Source organism: Stenella coeruleoalba (assembly GCF_951394435.1).
Source record: "Stenella coeruleoalba genome assembly, chromosome: 3".
Lineage (NCBI taxonomy): Eukaryota > Metazoa > Chordata > Mammalia > Artiodactyla > Delphinidae > Stenella > Stenella coeruleoalba.
In genome coordinates, this window is record NC_137148.1 from 32265326 (window position 1) to 32287592 (window position 22267).

General features: G+C 40.6%; 1 protein-coding gene across 1 annotated transcript in view; it reads right to left on the minus strand.

The window, feature by feature from the left end:
• Nucleotides 1-17530, minus strand: part of FYB1 (FYN binding protein 1) — a 106164-nt gene extending 88634 nt beyond the window's left edge. The window contains exon 1 of the mRNA XM_079918749.1: nucleotides 16338-17530. Within this exon, the coding sequence (XP_079774875.1) occupies nucleotides 16338-17472 (1135 nt within the window). The 5' untranslated portion in view covers nucleotides 17473-17530. The remainder of the gene's footprint in view (nucleotides 1-16337) is intronic.
• Nucleotides 17531-22267: the final 4737 nt, after the last annotated feature.

Sequence of the window (22267 nt, forward strand, 5' to 3'; positions counted from 1 at the left end):
CCATCATTTCCTAGTCTAGATATCTCTCAGATTCACTCTCTTTTGCCATCTCTACTGCCACCTCTGTAGTCCAAGCTCTTGCCTGGATTACTGCAATGGTCTCCTACTTCTTTATACTGCTCCTAGAACAATCCTTCCCAAACGTCAAATCTAACCAGGTCACCTCATATTTAGGCAAATGTCCCAGGTCTTTAATATAGCCTATAAATTCTGACCCCTGCCTACCTCCCTGGTCCCATCTTCTACTGCTTTTCTTTTTTTTTTTTTTTTTTGCATTCTCTTTTGGATGTTTTAATAAAGAATAAGGCATACAAAATATTTTAAAATAGCATCATTCTTATATTAAAAATAATAGTTTCTTTATTTTGATATTTTTGCCTTTTTAAAAAGGAGTAGCCAAAAAACTTAACGTTTAGCTACTAGGTGTTTTACACACTTAGGAACATGTGTCAGAAATCTTTTTTTTTAATTTTGAAGTTTTATTTATTGTGGTAAAATACATATAAACTTTACCATTTTAACCATTTTTTTCCTCCTTTTTAAATTGAATTATAGTTGATTTACAATGTTGTATTAGTTTCAGGAGTTCAGCACAGTGATTCAGTTATACATATGTATATATCTATTCTTTTTCAGATTCTTTTCCCTTGTACGTTATTATAAAATATTGAATAAAGTTCCTTGTGCTATACAGTAGGTCCTTCTCATTTACCTTTTATTGCTCATTAAACAATGCTGGTGTGCATGGAGAGCAGGTGGCATGTACAGATGCCATTAATGTGTGTGTGTGTGTGTGTGTTTGTTTTTGTGGGTGTGTGTGGTCAAATACTATCTACCACTGCCATTTGGTTTCACTAAAATTTGAGGAAGCTCCAATAGGTGCTGTGCAGGTGGCTCTAACCAATAAAAACAGATGCTTTTATTTCGGCCTGAGGTCTATCTCTGTTTTAAAAAAGCTTTAATTAAATAGAAGGCTTTCAAAGAGACTCAGGTCATATACATCCTTTTTACTAGGTTAGTGTGAACTGTGCAGGTACAATGTGGGAAAAGTAAGCTTATTTTAGCATGATCATATCCCTTGCTGACTGGCTCATCACAGACCCAAATCAGGGTGAAAACAAGGAGCCAAAATGTAAGATCCTTGTAGGTCAGAGTACTTAGCATGTGGGAGATGTGAAACATTTGGTAAAATAAAGTACCCATCTGGAGATAGAGGAGTAGGAGAAGGCTTTCTTCACAACACTTTCTCTATAATAGTTGGCACCTCAGTCTGACATACTTTCGTGCTATTGTTTCTTTCCTGTTTGTTGTTGTTATTATTAATTTTTTTAGGTGTTTCAGGAAAATTTCATTATCCTCAAAAGTTGTTCAGGGCAGAATTGTCTTCTTAGGCAAAAGGAAATAAGTGTAGACAGGACTAGCTCTAAGCAAAACTGAGTTGACAAAGTTCATCTTCAAAGGCACCCATGTCCCCTATTTGTAAATATTGGTATTTGTTTCTCCTTTTAGGTACTCTCAAACTCTGGTCCAGGAAGGAAAGGGGTTGGTTTGGTTTAGTCACAACTAAAACCAAGCATAATCTATGCATTTGACATGTTTGGATCTATCCTAAGAGCACTTAGCTCTTTTAGGAAGATTGTCTGGAATTCCTAGCATGATGGGAGAATGAATGTTATCCAGCAGTCTCTTCTGATTCTACACAAGCTAACTGTCAAATGCCAGCTCTCGTAGCACTTCAGGCCAGTGTCTATGACAAGGCTGTGTGGAATGGTTCAGACCAACTGCCTGGTTTACCAGTTGTCCTTTTCCTTGATATCTCTACCTTTCCATTCCTACTCAGTCCAGGGCTTCCCTAAGGAACATGAGTTTCTAACACTGCTCAAAACAAGCTATTATTTACTTTATAACACAAGAAAAAGTATTTGCCAGTTAAAGAAGGGCTCATCTGAGTTAAAATTTTTCTATTGTCAATGTGCACAAGCATCTCCAGGGCAGTTATTAAAAAATGGAGATGCCAAAAAAAAAAAAAAAAAAAAATGGAGATGCCTTGGCCCCAAAGCCAGAAGTTCTCATTCAGAAAAGTGGCTATGGTGGTGGTAGAATTGTGGGGATGCAGTGATTTTAAGTTTTGTAAAGTGCCTAAGCCCGTTCTGATGTAGATGGTCAACAGGCCACACTGGGAGAAACACTGCCTTGAGAAACAATGGGTGAAAAGGAAATTTTATAATAGTTGTCAGGTGAGATACTTTGAGATGATGAAAATTTACTTCACCTAATGGCAGACCCAGTCCTATTTAGCAACTTAGAAGAAAACCCAATTTTCAATTATTAGAGAAAACAGAAAAATGTATTATAAATTGATTTGCTAGGCTAATTTTGTGACCATATCAGAAAATGTGATTATAATATTCATAAAACTTTCTAAAGCAGATAGTTGCCAAAGTTATGAGGTAAAATATAATTTAACAAATTGACCCATGAAGTCTAAAACTTTTTTTTTTTTTTTTTTTTTGTGGTACGCGGGCCTCTCACTGTTGTGGCCTTTCCCGTTGCAGAGCACAGGTTCCGGATGTGCAGGCTCAGCGGCCATGGCTCACGGGGCCAGCCGCTCTGCGGCATGTGGGATCTTCCCGGACCGGGGCACGATCCCACGTCCCCTGCATCAGCAGGCGGACTCTCAACCACTGCATCACCAGGGAAGCCCTAGTCTAAAACATTTTGTGTTGCTGTATGTGGAACAGAATAATAAAAGTTAAAATAATAAACAATTCAAGTATTTTAACCAAAAGAAAGTTTGATGAGTTTTCTTCTACAAGGAAGGTATAGTTATCGTAATAAAATCAGTAATGTTGTTCCCTGTTTAAATTATTTTAAATTACCAAAAGGTGAAAATTTGAAAACAAAAGTTAAATGGGTTATTTTGGTGGGTTTGAATGTGAAAATCCTAAACTATTGGGTAGTATAATTAAGTCAAATCTCTCTTTTTTCTCTTCACTCACAGACTACAAAAAATTCCAAGAAAATTCCCAAAGAATTTTCACATTGGGTGATAAGTCCATTTGAAGGAAAGACTCACTTCATATTTGCAGAGTATGCTATCAAATGTGCTACTGCTACTGCAAACTGGGCTTTTACTTAAATATTCTTTGTTGAATCAAGATGCTGAAGTAACTCCCATCAGTTTGCTGCTGTGGCTTAAAAAAAAACTCTTCAGTAATTCGTATATTTTTTGATAGTTCACCTTTCGCCCCGAGATTTCTTTAATAGTGTTATAGAGAGATACTTGTTGAATATATGCTTTGAATCAGTGTTCATTTTAAAGTGAGAGATGATGTACAACCTATTCTGACCTATAGACCTATAAAATCTTACAGAAATTATATCGATTTTACTTATCAAAGGTTAATTAATCTCTATCCCATGGATATCTTTCAACATGAATTTATATTATTTTCCCCTCAATTAAATGGAAAGCACTTTAAGTAAAAACAGTTTTGCCCCAGCTTTAGTTAATCTTGATTCCAGCTCATATGCTGTTAGCATTTATGCCTTAAGTCTGGAATCTAAGTAAAAATCTTTTTTGGAGAGTATGTAATTTTTTAAATTCCAAATAATGAATTATGTGTCCCTTTAAGGCACTCAAACACATTTCTCAAAGTTCTTCCTTTAGATCTTACAAATCCTTGTAAATAGGGAAGAGTACTCAGTATATACAAACATTGTTTTTCTTGTAACATAATTCAAGAGGTGAAAAACCCATGTGAACTATTATCTTCTTTAGGATGATTGTCATTTATTATGACCAGGTGCAAAGTCTACATTGACACATACATACTATCAATACATGAGGATGGCTGAATTTTTCACTGTTTTTTACATTTTGTAAATCCAAACTTTAGATGATTCATGTACGGTAACCCATTAAGTACTTCTTCTGATATTGATGCTTTACAACAGTTATATGCCTTACTAATGTTTTCCCCCTTAGATATATGATTAAAAGTTCCCAGTCAAGATGGCCGGTTGACTACACGCCATAGCAAGCTCTGCTCACCCCAGATCTCTAGAAATGATGGAAAAGATAATTAATGAAAACAAGCAAGCAAGCAAACAGACAAACGATAAACGTACTGGAAAACAAGAAAGTAAATCCACAATGGACCAGAAGCCATGAGGAATCCCTAAAAAACATTTGAAGAGAGACCTGTTGAAAGAAGAAACGGAAGCCCAACCAGAGCACACGAGAGAGTGGGACCCCACCCAGAGTGCTCTGCACTCAAAAGACAGAGAATCGGGGGGACAGGAAGGGGTTTTGGGGGAGTACTTGGAGGGAAAGATGCAATATAGATATGGCCGGGAATCGAGGGAGCAATGACTGATGAGCCCTTGGGTGGGCGAAGTGGAGCAGGACTCCGGGGGCTGCAATGCCCAGGAGGCAGGGGCTGTCCTGGGGAAGACTAGCCATCAAGGCCCTACCCCTCAGCGCTCAGCCACTGCCTCACTCCGCTGAACTCTGTCTCCCCCAGAGCTGGCTGCACAAACAGAAACGGCAAACAGCCGAACTGCATCACCACTACCAACCTGTGCACAAACAAACAGCCTTCAAAATTCAAGAAAAGCCAGCGCCAAGAAAGGAGAACTCTGTAGTGAACAAATAGTGGAACTCACACCTAAGGAGACGGTAATACTGCAAGAGGGATGCAAGGCGACGCTGCATCTCAAAGAGGACCAAGTTGATGCTGTGATAATGAAAATCTTGTATGTTGTGTTGAAACAAAATAAACTATGATTTAAAGTCTGCAACAATTGGATGATGTTCTTACTAGTACTGATTGATACCTGAGGCGACTTCTAATGGCTGCCATCTATTACTCATGTATTTTTCAATGAGGTCTTTATTTGAACATTGCCTCCGTTTCCCCTTTAATACATGTAATTAAATTACTGCTAATGGTTTGAGTCTTCAGGATACACCAGGAACTTTAAAAGTACATTATATACATTTTCATTTAATCCTCACAATAACCCTATGACAGAATTGATTTCTTATTTCCGTTAACAGATGAGAAAACCGAGGCTTGGAGAGGCTAAGAACCCTCCTCGGGGTCACACAGTGAGTAACGGGGCTTGTACTAGACCCCGAGTCTCTCTAGCAACAAAGCAACTGCTCCGAACTCTCTCTGATGAGAAACAATTGTGTAAACACTTACATTTTTCAAAACAAAAAAAGGACTACTGTCATTAGAATACATCTCACTTCTCATAGATCATAAGTGTTCACAGCGCTTTCCGTAAGCACCTATCAACTTCACAGCGAGATTAAAAAGAAAGTTTCCAGCTTACAAAAATACAGTGAGAAGCTTGAAAAAAATCTGCTTTTATCCATGCCACGTCCACCCTCTCCTTTTATCATTAGGCTCACAAATGCAGGACTCTGCAGCATCGGAACTTGAGAGAGCTTTTCTCCAAACTCGAATAGCTCTGAACATCAACTAAACAGCATTACAGAGGAAATCCACCCTTTATTTTGGGACAAATGCCCAGCTTTCTTTTGCATTGGCTTAATTACTCTTAAGTACTATATGAACATAGGCCTATTTTGAAGATTCGTAACTTAATACACTAAATATTGTTAAAGAAAAAGATGAATGTTGTTACCAAGTGATGAGTTATATAGGTAGTGGGGTAACTAGGCCAGTACAGTTGCACTTGGGCGCTGATGAGATTCAGAGCATAGAAAAACCCAGTGCTTTTAACTCTGCTTATCCCCTGGCCCTCCTGGTCAGTTTCAGTGGAGGGGACCCTCCATCTCCAAGCATGGAGACCTCCCAAGGGAACAAGTACAGCCACCTTGGGCAGGACTGTGGGCTCTCCTGTCATCCTGGCCTCCATCAATATAGTGGTAGTTCTTACAGTGATACACAATTATTCAGGTTTCCAAAGTCTGTTTATTTTAGCACTTACATTGTTTTTCCTTTGCCTTGAGTACCACCAGTTGTGCTAAATGTGGCTTTTTAATTTGATGAATAGTAAGAATATGTGCCACGTGAAAAACACTGCTGAACTAACCTGAAGGCCAGTACAGGGCAGAAGGGGAGAAAATAAATGAAAATAGAAGGGAATAGAGAGCAGAAAAAAGGAAGAAAGGAAAGAAGCAGAGAGAGTAGTGAGAGTCCTTGATTACAGGTGTTCTGTGGGGGAGATGGGAAGCACTACGCTCCTCCAGGCTGATGGGCAGGGTGAGCTGGGGCGTACCAGCCAGCTGGTATGTACGATCTAACCATCAACTTTTAAAACACTCTAACTAGCTGAAGCGCTCTGAGGGTTCCAGGTGCCCCTCAGTAACCCCTGGATGTCTTTGCAATCCATCAACGAACAGGTTAATGCCTGATATAACAAAAGACTTTCAGGACTCTGGTGCCAGCCACCCAGATGTTAGATATTTGAATAGCATCTTTGCACTTTCCCTAACTAAGCAAATTTTTAAGCTCAACCCTAGGATACTACTTGTTTGCTTAAAGAGATCACTCACTCATTTCCATGTTTGATACAATCACTAACTTTTAAGATCCTGTCTCAGTGTTACAGCATTTCTTTTGTTTTCAGGAAAATACCGCTGGTTTGGAAACCCTTCCTCTCCCCATCATCCCCTTTACTCCTCCCCCACTGTAACAGTTCTCATAAATGGCAGCATTTCTCAACTGTGGTCAGGGAAAAACTTGCATTAGAATCACTTGATGATGTTAATAACTATTCCAGTTTCTGGGTTTCATCTCAGGCTTCTTGCACTAGAAAATTGGGGGGCATTCCTAAAGCAATTTAAAGTTTGAGAACTTTTGAAAGACTAAGGCCTAATTTTTATGTCCTCTGGCTCCTTCTGAATACATATGATGTCCACATTGTTGATCAGAGCCACCGTTCATTTTGGTCATCTTTCTCTTTAGGACCCATTTAGTGTCACAATGATCATGAAGACATGTACGAGACATTAGTTTGCATGGTTGTCCTTATATTAAGGCAGAAGTCTGAAAACTTGCAAATCCCAGATCTGATAGAAGAAAACTGCTCTCCAGCACTCGTATTTTTAAAGAATCTCTGGTTATTAGGCACTGAAAATAGACAAAAGATGAAACAACCTGACTCTCACACCAATGTGGAACGATTCAGTTCCTATACTTCTATCATGATAGACCAAACTCTCTTGGATTTATTCTATTGATCAGCAGTTTGTTTCTAGTACTAAAATGGCTACCAATCACAATAAAAAATAAAACCACTTCCACCCCCCCGGGCCATCCCATCCCACAGACTCCTTCCATTCTTAAAAGAGATGGTGAGGGCTTCCCTGGTGGCACAGTGGTTGAGAATCTGCCTGCTGATGCAGGGGACACGGGTTCAAGCCCTGGTCTGGGAGCATCCCACATGCCGTGGAGCAACTAGGCCCGTGAGCCACAACTACTGAGCCTGCGCGTCTGGAGCCTGTGCTCCGCAACAAGAGAGGCCGCGATAGTGAGAGGCCCGCGCACCGCGATGAAGAGTGGCCCCCGCTTGCCACAACTAGAGAAAGCCCTCGCACAGAAACGAAGACCCAACACAGCAAAAATAAATTAATTAATTAATAAACTCCTACCCCCAACATCTTCTTTAAAAAAAAAAAAGAGATAGTGAAATGGCCTTTGAATAAGAAACTCCTGCTTATGTGCAAGGGAAGACACCAGCTGAGTTCAAGGTTTGGGTTAGAGGCAGCTGAACTCTCCTGAATAAGAAAATGGAAAGTGTGTTCTCATTTTTCTTTGCCATTGAGAAGGAGGGGTCAAGGAAGTGAGGAAAAGAAAGAAGGTGAGTCAGAGTGCAGGGGACAGGAAGCTGAGCTGCAAAATGCAGAGCTGCTTTTGAAGAACCATGGTTGCCGGTGTTCCATTTCACATTTCTAGCCTCAACGCAATGTGAACTCCTGTCTCCACAGACCTTCACTGAAGTCTGTCACTCACGCACACAAATGCCTTCAGTGAGTGGTTTGCAGTGAAAGTTAAGGAAAATAGCCGGGTCTTGTTTGGGTGACTGCAGCACAGCACAAGGTCAGGGGGGCAATTGCTAAACCAATCCAAGTTAGAAGCAGGAGCTGAAAGACAGAAATGACCTTGAGAATTCAAGCTACGTGGTTATTCATTTATCTTCTGTGGAGATCATTAAGTTCGTCCATGAAACATGGGCTAGCATTTGGAATGAACTTTATCCAGATTTTCAGGAGCACACTAGCAGTTTTTATTTATTTCCTACTTTAGCTTTTCCATTTCAAAATCATGTTGACACATGTAATTAGCCATGTCTTCTTAGTAGTTTAGAATCAGCAACCTCTTTGATCTTCATGCCTTCAAAAAGCTCAGCATTTTCTGTGGGTTTTACTCCCAGGCTTCATTGTCCCCAAAGAAAAGAGATTTGTGGTGATGGTGTGGAGGGATGGAAAAAAATAAGATTTTTTAAAAGGAACCATAGGTTAGAAGATGAGAATGAAGAAGAGAGCAAGAAAATAAGAGGGAGACAGATGGTTGGGGAGTAGTAGACTCTCATTTGCAAGTCTGAGTGGCACAGGAATGTTTTTGTTCCTCCAAATTTTACATGAAACTTAATCACCAATGTGATGATATTTGGAGGCAGAGCCTTTGGGAGGTAATTATGTCGTCATGAGAGTGGAGCCCTCATGAATGGGATTAGTGCCCTTATCAAAGAGACCCCAGAGAGCTTTCCAGCTCCTTCTGCCATGTGAGGACACAGAGAGAAGACAGTCAGCTATGAAACAGGAAGTGGGTTCTCACGAGACGATGAATCTCTCGGTGCCTTGATCTTGGACTTTCCATCCTCCAGAATTGTGAGAAATAAAATTGTGTTGTTGCAAAGCCACCAATCTATGGTATTTTTGTAATACCAGGCTGCACTGACTAAGATACTACTGCACTTTGTAATAGTTCACCCAAGGTCCATTAGATAATCACTCGGAATCAGTGGAAAAAGTAGGCGTTCCTAAGTGGTAGACAGAGATGTAGCAGAAGATAGTGATCTGGAAACGTCATCTGGTTGCACTCTACTCAGCCAGAGCACAACTAACGTCTCCTCCTGAGGACTAAGAACTCAAGCCTTCAGAGAAATAGAAGACAGCCTCTTAAAGAGTGAGATTTCCTGCTTGTCAAACTGTTCATATCAGGTCTAGAAAATTCTCTTTAATTTAGAGTAACGTGAATGACTGAAATGTATTTTATAGACTTACCTTATCCTCCTTTCATATAAAACAGCTTTTGAAAAAATGGCTGAGGAGCAAGTCAAGGCTATGTTGTGTGTGTGTGTGTGTGTGTGTGTGTGTGTGTGTGTGTGTGTGTGTGTGTGTGTGTGTGTGTGTGTGTGTGTGTGTGTGGCTTTACCCACTCTACATGAACCAGAAGCTAAAGGCTGGAAAGCAAGGAGAAGCCACACTCCAGACCCTCCGTAACTGAGAACACATGATGTATCTCAACTTCCTTAAGGAGACAATTTGGAAGAGAAATAGGAACTACTGTGGATTTAAAAACAAACCACTGAAGACTATTGCGGCCTCTCCCGTTGCGGAGCACAGGCTCCAGACGCGCAGGCTCAGCGGCCATGGCTCACGGGCCCATCCGCTCCACGGCATGTGGGATCTTCCCGGACCGGGGCACAAACCCGTGTCCCCTGCATCGGCAGGCGGACTCTCAACCACTGCGCCACCAGGGAAGCTCGCGGGGACAGATTTTTAGCTGCCTGGTCGCAGTAATCCTATCACCACGCAGGCTGCTTTGGAAAATCAGATGAGCTATCTTATTGCTCTAAGAATTATAAAAAAATCAAGAAAAGAGAGCAAGGGGTGGTATGTGGCAAGAACTTCCCTGTGCCCCTCTTTACCTCAACAGACCTACTGCCACCCCTGGAGAAACACCTGCCCAGTCGCCAGTAGCATGCTGGCGGAAAGAGCTGTTGTGGTGTGCAGAAGCACAGCTGCAGAGAGATGCAGACTTTTGTAACAGATACGAACAGCTGATTCGACAATGCAAGTTCTTACTTTGGGGAAAGAAAAACCTCACATGGGTTTTTGTTCAGACTTTTTTTTCTGCTGCCAGATGTCTCACCTTTGGTTGCTCTTTCCTGATGGTATCTATTGCTATCAGCTGTTCTAGATGTTTTTTTCTAGCTTGCTATGCCAGACAAAATGAAGTATAGTCTTTTTTCTTTAGTGGCAATTTAATGGAAGAGAAATAGGTTTCTTGTCTGTGTATTTACTAGTGGTTAATGTAGCAGTCACATTCTCCAGCATGTGGACTTTTTTCTCTTCCTTGTTTCTCGTATATTGGAAGAACAAACAATCTAGTGCTCTAGATGTTTCTCTGGGCTTTAGAGCCACGCCACAACTATCATGATTGTGCTTACTCTAAAAGGATAAAACATTTCCAGATATTTTTGTAAAATCAGGTAGCTGGATTTCTGCTCCTGAAGGCATACTTTTGCTCTTCTAATAATTGAAGTTATTCTTGTGTTATAAAAGTTAATTCGTTTTGTTTTGAGAATAAAACACATACGTACAAAGAGGTACTTTTTTCATATGAACTCATCATATTCAGAAACAGTTGTCATCAGGGGAAAAAAGGAGCCTTCAATGGCAAATGACTATTCTGGAATTCCAATTCTTCAAACAAAAAAAGGTTTTATTTGGCTTGAATTGGAAATTATTTTAGCAGATTATATGAAGCAAGGCATCTCCTGCCCGGTAACTGAATTATCACACGTACATCTGTCCCAATCTTCCTATCTAATGCTTTTCTTTAAAAGCATTTTTATGTGTAAGCACAATTGAAAGTAAATCAGGAAAAGCTTTCAGGTATTTGATTACTTGACTCATATGTATTTTTATTTGACTCTTAGATGTGACTTTCTTTTTTACCCCCTTCCTTCCTCAAGTAAATTGCAATTTCATTTTAATGCTTTTACCTGTAAGGGTTGCATGCCTGTTTTTTTCCAGTTTTATTGAAATATAACTGACATACAGTACTGTATAAGTTTAAGGAGTCTACAGAAACATAATAATTTAACTTATATACTGAATGAAAAGATTACCAAAATAGGTTTAATGAACATCCATCATCTGAATATGGCTAAAAATTAAAGAAATAGAAAAAAAGTCTCTTCTTGTGTGAGAACTCTTAGGATTTACTCTCTTAACAACTTTGCATGCCTATCTTAAGAATTAAATAATGTTGATCAAATTTTTTATATATTAAATCATCTCATATGCATTTTATACTTTAAGGGTAAGTCAGCCACTGTAAAACAAAATATGCATTTATATTACAAGTGGTCATAGCTTCTTTGATCTAGCGCATGTTACACACGTTGATATAGTGCCAGTTGGTTGGGCAATATTTCCAAATTTTCCTTTGTAAGTGGCTTAAAAATATACTGACTTCTAGCCTCTTGATCACAGGAAGAGTTATTATTACATCATGGTAAATCATGGCATGTTGCTCCAAATTGGGTTTACAGAAATTTCTCTTCTCATAGTTAAGAAAACAATCGTCTGTTTTACAGGCCTGGTGAATATCACTGTAAGGAAACGTTTTCCTGTAAATTAAATAATAAGTGTGGTTTATCGTGTCAAAATTAATATTAAAAGACTAGCTGATGCCCAGGTCATTAAGAAAGAATTTTGATGGCCCAACTGAGCGCCCAGCAAGAAACCAGGAAGCTCAGTATGCTTAGGGGACTTTTCAGTGCTGACAGTGGCCCTGAAGAGGGGGAATCTGCCTTCCCTAGGGGTCAGTTCAGTGGTCCTTTCCTTTTCCTGGCTCATCTGCCTAGTCAGTATTCGAATCCTCTCTTAGTCCAAGTATAAACTGATTGGCTGTTAAAAGCTTAAAATATGATTGCTCTCAGGGATTTGCAGGTTAGTGGAGGTCAGATGCTATCAACAGTCTGAGTGAAGCCCGCGTGGGGTAGCTGGATCTCCCCCAGCCCCTTCTTGATTGCGTCCTGAAGACTCCTCAGAACAGGAGACTTGGGGAGGGGATAGGGAGTGGTCATCCAAGAGTCCATGACCAGTGAGCACAGTCCAGAGGATACGAAACACAGCTCTCAGTGGGCACTCAAAGTCACATGAGTTTCCTTTCTGCCATCTTGCTGCCTGCCTTGTGAAGGGGTGAACCTATGGTCCCTTTGGAAATACCGCTGACTCCTGGATTATAACTGAAATATTTAGTTGGTATTAAATAATGAGGGAGGGACTTACAGGATGTCCCTCCTCCAATTCCCAAATAAAATAGGAAAAACAAAATAAGGCAAGATAAACATTATCCCAAACTCACTAGGAGCCATGGCACAAGAAAAGGAAAATAATTGCATTAAATGAACTTCAAAAATTAGTGGCTAAGGGAAGAAACAGAAGAGTCCGGAGCCACAGGAGGCAGGTGAAGCTTTCCGCTTGTTCCCCAGGCTGAGAAGCAAGATGGGGGGGCAGACAATGATCCTAGGAAAACCTGTGGATTCTACCTAATGCACTCCAGGTTGGAGAAGTGGACTCAGATGTGGTGAACAGCCTGGGGAAGGTCAAGGCAAAACCTATAGCATAAAAGCCCTACATACCACAACAGGATCTTCCCAGAGACAAAGGGGGAATGAGCTGCCATGGTTGGCCTTGTCCTGGTACAGGGCTCTTAACGAGATGTCAGAAAATGTAACAGCATTCAGGTCCCCAGCAAGGACTTCCCTCAAGACCGGCACAGCTAACCTTCATTTTACAAATGAGGGGATTAAAAGCAATACTCAGAACTCAAATCACAGCTCTGAAGGGAAGACAAATTTATCACACTGGATTAGAGTGAGTAGATGCGTTCGTTATCCATCAGCCAGATCAAAAGAAGTGGTGGGCCCTCCTTATTCATGGAACAGAAAATGTCTGAGAGCTAAGAGGAACATCATCTCAGAAAATACTGGTGATAAAATGATTGACACAGATACATCTTGGCTGTTTTTAAATCTTAAAGACAGATTTCTTTGGGAATCTAGACAGAAAAGCAAATCATTTTCAAAGTAATTGCTAAGCTATAAAGAGTATGAATACTAAATTCTGATTAAACGATTTCGGTGGGAGGACAAATCTGAGCAATCAACAAGAATATATTATTTCTATGCTCCAAATAAATAATGTTAAACAGACTGGCCTCTGTTTACATGGAGCTTATAGTGGTATTTATAGTAAAAGAAAAAATGACGTGTTTTAACCAAAGGACAGAGAAAGGGAGAAGAATGAAGATTCTTTGGGTTTCACTTATGCGTTACTTATTATCTCATAATATCCTATGTTTCAAGAGAGGGACCGTAGCAAGGAGGGTGGCAAGGGGGGACACAGCCTCTGAAATCAGAGAGACAGGAGGACCAGCCCTGTCTTTGCCTAGTCACATTATGGCCTTGGGCAAGCCACCTAACCTCTCTGAGCTTTAATTTCCTCATTGAATTCCCATTTCATTGGTTTCTTGGGAGGAATAAACAGGGGTAACATGTATCTAATATGTAACAAGTCCTCAATAAATGATAAGCACGCTTAATGGCTAATATATTGGACAGAGATGATAAAAGAGGGAAGGTAGATCTGGGGAAGAGGTTTAAGGAATTAGATGTGAACCTGGAAAGGAAGGAACCATGTAGAAGCCTAAGAAAAAAGTTCTAGAGTTTTGAAAACCTACAGAGTTACTAGGTGAAGCTTCAGTTAATTTGAATGCTATTATACACTTTCAAATTCTGGTATTTTGTTTGACCTTTCTAAATGGAGTACTAAATTACTTAGTATGGTTTAGGAAAAATAGCAATGGTAGGATTAGGAGTCAGCAGACCTGATTATTAAGAAATTCTCTGTGTTCAGAAAGTAAATGCTCATTTTGTGACACATATACAAGGTTATTTTCTGTAGCACTGTTTGGAAGAGCAAAAGTTTGGAAACAATACAAATTGTTAAATCAATTAGGTGAGTCATCCATTTACCTGAATATCATGTAGCTTTAAAGAATATTCAATAACCTCTTATTAAAATGTGGAAAGATAGACAGGAATTTTATTTTTAAAAAGCAAGGATCAAAGCATTGCATATAGTATTTTACTTATTGAGTAAAAAGCAAGGAGATTAATATCTGTATTTATATTTGCTTGTATAAACACAAAGAAACTTTGGACAGATATACAAATTAAGAAGAGTGGTTTCTGTGGAGCAGAGGCTGAGGAGACCCAGGAAATGGTGGAGACGGACTAAAGTACTTTTTACTCTATATCATTTTTGAGCCAGATGTAAATTTCTATTTAAAAAATAAGTTAAAAATGTAAATGCTTTAAAAAAAATGTGAATGCTGTAAAGGGGTGTTACTCAGAATTTAAAGTTATGAATCAGATTACTTTATCCTGATGCCAACCTGACATCAGTTCAAATCAAGAAGATTGAGTTTTGATTTGTGGAAGAGGTGGATGAAGAAGGAACAGGGTCCACTTTGAAGCATAATATATATCGAGGGATCAGAGGGTGGAGGTAGGGTACATTGACGAGAGGATTTCGAATCTAAACTGTGTCATGGGGCACATGAGCAGGGGGGAGGCATGTCAGGATGGGGACAGGGTTGCAAGAAGGAGGAAAAAGAGGACAAGGATCAACTTGGCTTCCTAAGCAGTTTTACCTGGGTCTCTTGGAGCTATACGGCACTGAAAATCAGATCAAGGCCGACCTTGCCAGGACTGCAGAGCCAAAAGAGGACTTCACGGGCATTTCAATAGCACAACAGCAGCCATCTGGGTACTACCACTCAAACCAGGTAGTGGAGTGTAAATAAAGATGGAAGACGTGGAAGAAAACTCTCAAGGATTTCCGCTTCACATCAGGACAGTTTCCTTGGCATGAACTCAGAGCCGTAAAATGGAGGTTATGATAGTTAATTTTTTACCGGAGGCGCAGAACTACGACAGGGAATTAAGAAGGGGCTTTTTTAGAAGGTTTCAGAAAAACAACATTTCTGAGTTATGGCCCAGTATTAAAATGAGAAGGTGACACACGAGGACACAACAAGTGTAACAGGCTAACTCTTTCTAGAAGAAAGGTGATCACGGGGTCATTCCAAACTTGCTTTCTACGAGACCGATTAATGGGGGATTTGATTCCTAACATGTTGGCTGACACCGAGAATATTGGCCTCAGGAAGATGACACTGTGAGATGCTTCTACGGAGCCAAAATAGAAATGAACTACCTTTATACCCAGAACTGCATTAATTAGTTCCACTTTCGTAAGTAAAAAATATATATAGTTGTGGTGTGGTCACTCGTAAGTATCCTTTTTCGTTTCTCACAATAAACAACGGTTGTCCATTATTTGCCTAAAATATTAATCATTTCAAGCATAAGTGAGCTCCTTTCATCACTATGAGGGTTACAAATCTTTACCAAGTCATTCAGGATCAACTTTTAGCCTGTGCCATTGGATGGTGGTAACATCTCTGGTAGAAAACGAAACTATTTACCCAGGAGGAAAATCATGTATCCCTTTGTCTGGCTTATTATCTTAGTTATGTCCTACTTTATGAATCAGAAACGTTCAGAAAACTTTATGCTGACAGAGCAATAGAAAACAGCTGAAATATGAAACAGTAAGCACCATTTCACAAGAGTCCTGTGCATCTCTTATTTGAATATTGGGCTTAGGAGACCTATGATAAATTTGTGGACATTTAAAATCATTTGGAAAAAGGTTTCTCAACCTCTGTACCATTGACATTTTGAACTGGATAATTCTTTGTTGGGCGGGGCTGCTCTGTGCATTGTAGAATGTTTGCAGCATCCCTGGCCTCTACCCGCTAGACGCCAGTAGCACCCTCCAGCCGTGACAGTCAAATGTCCCCTGGGCATCCACCACTGACTTAGAGGTTTGCTCACCTTCTAACTCCTTTGTGGTAGTAGAGGGAACACACCTCAGTCGCATTCAACAGAAATGAAACCCAACAAAGGAAGTAAAAGAAATGCTTATCATTAAGCAAAACCACTTGGCAATCAAATGGATGTATTTCTCCCCACGCCCCCAAATCAGCCCCCCAAGGCACTTCCTCACAGAATGTCGACCTAAAACCAAGGATTTCAACCTTCTCAGACGTCCCACACCAGAGGAAAAAAATGCCAAACAAAAGTCATCATACACACAGGAGTACCGGTGACGGCATCAGTTCCTTGTTACAAATTTTTCCCCGGAAGCTAGATCACCCTCTGCTGGGAAAAAAAACATGTGCAAAATAGCAAATGAGAGAAGAACTCACTGTGTCCAGAAGCGGCTTTCCGGAATTTCGTCAAGTCAACGTGCGGCGGTCTGCTGGGCTTTTGTGGAGGGGGGCCCAGGGTAAACAAGGAGGGCAGGGGTTTCCGCTTGGGGGTGGCTGAATTCTGGTCCTCCTTTTCCTTTTCTTGACTTGGGCCCCAGGGCCCTGCCGTTGTCCACTTCGAAGGTGTCTTCAGGAACTTGGCAGGAGGGGCCCCAGAGGCCGGCTCTTCCGGATTCACTTGGCTCAGGAAGACGTTCTTAGCAGCATCCACCTTCCTATCTTCTCTTTTCTCTTCAGCATTTTTGGAGAGGCCTGGGGCCCCTCTGCTTGCAGCAGGTTTCAGAACGACTCCAGGAAAAGGAAAACTTGACGTCTCGCCTCCACGCTCTTTATTCTCTAGGTTGTCCCTGGCTGGTTTCAAAGGGCCGGATTTGGCCTTGGCTCCCAGGGGGGCCGGGGGGCCTCTCTGTGGAGCCACAGTCTTGGTGGGGCTTCCGTCTTCCTGGGGGTCGTCTGTATTCAGGGATGGCTTCTGGCCAAAGACAGGTCTGGGGAAGAGGGGCGCGGGGTCCTGATCTTGTGAGGCTGACATAAACTTGCCTTTAGCCCCAGCCAGCTTTGGGAAGACTTGCTTCGGTTCATTTTCCTGGGCTGGATGATTTGAGCCCGGCTTGGGGCCTGGTGGCTTCAAGTCATGGTCTTGGTTTACACTGTGAAGTGAAGGCTTATTCCCAGGAGCCCGGGGAACCGCAGGTTTGGAATCTTCTTTGTGCAAGTTGATGGGCTTGGGGCCTCCAGGTTTCAGAAATCCCGGTTTCACCTCGGGGTCTCTGGCGGCCGAGTTAGCCTGCGGTCCAAACCTGGGACTCACTCCGGTCGCCTTTAGAAATGGAGGTTTGGGCTCCTTGTCAGGCTTTTCCTCAGGAGAAGGTTTCACCCCCAGAGGGGGCTTTGGGGACCCAAACTTGGGCACATTGCTCGGTCCTGCAGGAGGGCTGGCGTTTCCTTGGTTGTTGAATAAGTTCTTTTTGACCTGTACTCCTGAAGGGGAGTTTTGGCCCGGGACCTTGAAGGGCCTGCTGTTGACCGAGACCTCCTCCATGGGGTTGCCCTCTGTGTTAAACTTCGCCATGAGGGACTTCACATTCGCTTTCCCATCCTGCAAGCACAGGGAACAAAAACTCACTGAGAGCCCAAAGTCTCACTTGCACAATTTAAAGTACTACACTTTAAAGGGTTTCCTGGTTTGAGGCCTGCAGGACCGCTGATTGGTTCGTGAGATATTGTAACATTTATCTTCCTCTATGGCAAAATAAGTTGTGAGAATTTCTTGAAGGGGGAGGGCTATGATACTTAGACTCTTTTTTTTTTTTTTTGGTTGTCTTAGACTGACTTGCTTTTTGTTGTTGTTGTTAAGTCACAGCTTATATTTTCTCCTTTCCTCTCACTGGTTCTCTAACTCTCTTGTTGGATTTACTCTGAACTTGGTATTTATGTGTTTTGTTGAACTTGAAAAAATATGAACGTGCCTAAGAAATGACCTCTTCCATATTTTATAGCTGAGTCTCTTAAATAGGAACTGCATTTAAAAAATGAAAGCAAGCTCTTCTGTAAATCTGGGCTGCATGCTTCACACAGCATAGCCACATTTGACATTTTGTGTTTGCAAGCCTGTTCTTGTTCCCACCTATATTGAAGGTCCATCTGTTTCCTAACAGGGAGATGTGGCAGAAAAACCCACTCAGTTTTATACATAAGCAATAAAATGAGTTTTTCTACTTATTGATACATATGAGTGTAAATGATTCAACTGGAACCAGACTAGCAGGCAGACTGCGCTCATTTTCAAGGGACATAGTCTGGAGCACAGGGAAGGTGACAAGGAAAGAGCAGGGACAGGCTGGAAAATCTCATTTCCAGGTGCTGGTTTCTCCAGTCTCTGTCCCCCTGTCTAGAACTAGGGTATTACCTAGTAAAAAGGGCGACTATAATCCCATGTAACCTGTAAGAATTCATGGTGGGTTTGCTTTTTCTCTCAAAAGCCAGGAGTTGAACTTTTCTAGTTCTTTTAGGAATATTTGAAAATCTGAGGCTTAGAAAAAAAAAATCACAGGTAGCCACAACAGTTTCCATTTTTTGCCTTAAAATTCACCTAGAAAACGTTTTCTTGCTTCCTATCCTCACCTGTCATTGCTAAGCGTATTTCTTCTCTCAAGGCCCCACTCAGATACTACAAAACCAGATCCTGTCCGGTTGGGAGGAATTGCTCCCTCCTCTTAACTCATGTAGCACAGCAGGCCCTGCTACATGCCCCTGTATTACTTCCTTTCCTAATACTAAGAACCACCGTTTAGCACGTAAACACGTGTGCTTGATTCTGAACCAGGCAAGTTATCTATGTCGCCTCATCTCATTCTTTTGGATGATGGCATTATTTAACTCCATGTCACAGGAAAGAGGATTGAGGTTGAAACTGCAGGAGGACATCACGTAAGAGCGTGGGAACTTGGTTGGAATCCTAGTTGATTAGCAGGGCCTCAGTTGCACAATCTGTACAATGGGGATAAGAGAGCATATCTGCCAGAATTGTCATGTGTGTTAGAGATAGAATTTGTAAAGTGCCTGCCTGGCCCTCAGCCTGGGCTCAATGTAAGGAAATTATTATTAGAAACGTTAAGTAGCATATTCAAGGGCTCACAGCCAGGAACTGTGAGGACAGGGGTGCAGACTCAGGTCTGTCTCGGGCTCCAAAGTCCAGAAACTGTCTCATTCCCCTTTGTATAGAACTCTCGGGATTCTAATATATTTGGGAAATTGTTCAGGTTGGCACTGAGATGAATACTGTGAATGGTGATTTTAAAAGAAATGGCCCCTTCAGCAAGAGTTTCTCTCCACACCAAACTATAGTCTTTCAGGACTGGGGTAAGCAACCTAGGCAGGAGGCAAAAATGAGGTGAAAGGAGCAATTTCCAGCTTGGTTTTGCTTCTTTAATTTACTACCCTGCATCCAAGTTGCTGAAAATATCTTGTTTTCTACCTTGCCTCCTTTGACCATTTTTTTTATCCCCATGATTTTCTCAAATCCTCAAGTAATCCCCAGAGGTAATAGGCAGGAAGGCAGCAGAACCAGGGAGAGTTTGGGTGCTGGCAGAGGGAACAGGTGAAGACGGATCCCACCCTGTGCCTCCTGGGAGATCATAGCTGCAAAGGACTTTAAACCTTAACACAAGATGCATAAAAAAGTATCAATACAAAAATTTTCTCCCCACCTGGAAGAAAGTCTGTCTCTAGGGAAGAATCTTTTATTCTAGACTCACTCTATATTTTGTCATTTATATTCTAGATCTATAGTTTAGTCCAGAATAAGAGGCTGCAGAGTAGAGTGGTTAAGAGCATCGACTAGGGAGCCAGGTTTTGAGTCTGATCAGCTATTTACTGTAACGTGAGGTATATAAGCGCCCTGGGCCTCAGTTTGCTCACCTCTATTAAGGGAATAAAGAGTCGTGTCATAGGGCTTTAAAAGAAATCAATATCTGTAAGGCACTTTAAAGAATGCCTGGAACCTGGGAGGGTTTCCTATTTTTACAAAGAAAGTGAAGACTTTGAAATTATCTATTCTACGTCTCTCACTGCATTGGTGACAAAACAGAAACTAAAGGATTTAAGTGATATCTTATTTAGTCACAACAACTTCACAACTTGGATTTCATGGGGGGAAATCCATGAGACACACTAACACATTGTCAAACTGCACACCCTGGTTTTAGTTTAGAAAATATGGAAGTGGTTGATTTGGAATTTAAGTCCCAGATGCCAACTCAAAACCAGGAGGCAGTGCAGTATCATGGTTAATAGCAACGTCTCTGAAATCATTGACTTGGGTTCCAGCCTTGACTTTGCTACTCACTAGCTGTGTGATCAAGCAAATTACTTAACCTCTCTGAAACTCAGTTTTCTTTACCTATAAAATGAGAATAATGAGTACCTATTTCTCACCGGGTTTTGTTTTTTAATTAGGATTAAATGAGTGAATGCATGTAAAGTTCTTAGATCAAGAATTGCATGTAATATATATCCAAGGATTGTCTGCCATCATGAATTTTTTTTTTCGAATTCACTAGTCACATAACATCATTTCTCCAGGTGACCAAATTCTGAAGTTACAATCATTAATGTTGCATCTTAATTTTAAATTAATATGACTGAAACAAACATACTGCTGGATAACATCATAGAGTTTATGATGTTTGAGTTTGGTTTCCCCCGCTCTGAAACTTTCAACTGTATATTGAAAGACAGGGAAAGAAAGAGCCACAGGTTCCTATGTGGGACACGTTGAAGAAACAGTAACAGCATCTGAACTTACTAATATGTCTCGTAAATCAATAGCTTGAACTCTACAACTATTTAATCTCTTATACTGACTGCTTAGCTTTAGTGGTTTTTAGTTGTTACAACTCTTAATAAGTTTATCAGATAAAATTTTCAACACCCAGATTCTCCCTTAATCTTAATAGCTAGATTTCTTTCTTTATGATAATGATAGAAAGGCAAAATGATTAAAAATTTTTTGACATTCTCTCATTCTCATTTCATTCCATTTTCTAGGGCTCTTTTTACTCTAAAAAAGTTTAAAAGAGGGTAAGAGCAATGTATTTCATGAAAAAGGGAAAAGTAAGCCTGCTCTAAACCCTGACCCTCCAAGCCCTCATGCCCCAGTTCTATGGGGATCATAAATACTGACTTATCAGTACAGTACAAGTTCATGCCTATTGTTCTGGAATAATTATTACTAATGCTCCCTTTTACTCTCAAAATTGACCTGCTTTAAACAATAATTACATGGTGAATTTACCCAGTTCCTCTCTAGAGTCAGTCAACCACTGTTATCAGTTTTTATGTATATTTCTAACTGTGCATATACAAATATATAAAAATAAACACACACGCACATCCTTTCTGTCCCTGCTTTTTGCACAAATGGAAACCCCTGCTTTGCACCTTGCTTTTTTCCTGAACCGATACTAAGTTGCTACACACCAGCTCAGCTGGATGTGTGGTCAGCAGCCACTCTGATTGCTTGGTGCCTGTGCAATTCCAGCTGTTAAATATTTTCAATATTAATTCTCCTTTTTCCCCCTTGATAATTGGATCCATATCAGTGCATATTATTTGCACCATCTCTTAAAAAATAGACTTAATTTCTTTATTTCTTACAACAGTTTTAGATTTACAGAAGAATTCAGAAGATAGTACAGAGAGTTCTCACATAATTTACATCCAGTTTCTCCCTTACTAACCCCTTACATTAATTTGCAGGACCTCTTTAACTTTTAATGATTTAAAGATGGGGCTTCTGTTTATTCTTAAGAAGAGGCATTTCACAATCTAGGAGATCTCAGAGTTTAAGATATTTAAGTAGAACAAACATTTTATCTTGAAATTTACTTGAAATTTATTTTCCAAATTTATTTGAACAAATTGTTATTAATTCCAGCTGTTAATGAGTTTGTGCAGCTCTTTCTCCACTTATGATAGTTACATCCAGATAAACCCATTGTAAGTTGAAAATATCCTAAATAGAAAATGCATTTAATACACCTCACCTACCAAGCATCATAGCTTAGCCCAACCTACCTTAAACGTACTCAGAACACTTACATTAGCCTATAGGTGGGCAAAATCATCTAACACAAAGCCTATTTTATAATAAAGTGTTGAATACCTCAGGTAATTTATTTAATACTGTACTGAAAGTAAAGCAGGATGGTTGTATGTGGATGGAATGGCTGCAAGTATATGGGTAGCTTACCCTCATGATTGCACAGCTGACTGGAAGCTGTGAGCATCACGAGAGAGTATCGTACCACATATTGCTAGCCTGGGAAAAGATCAAAGTTCGGTTTTTCGTAGATGCATATTGCATC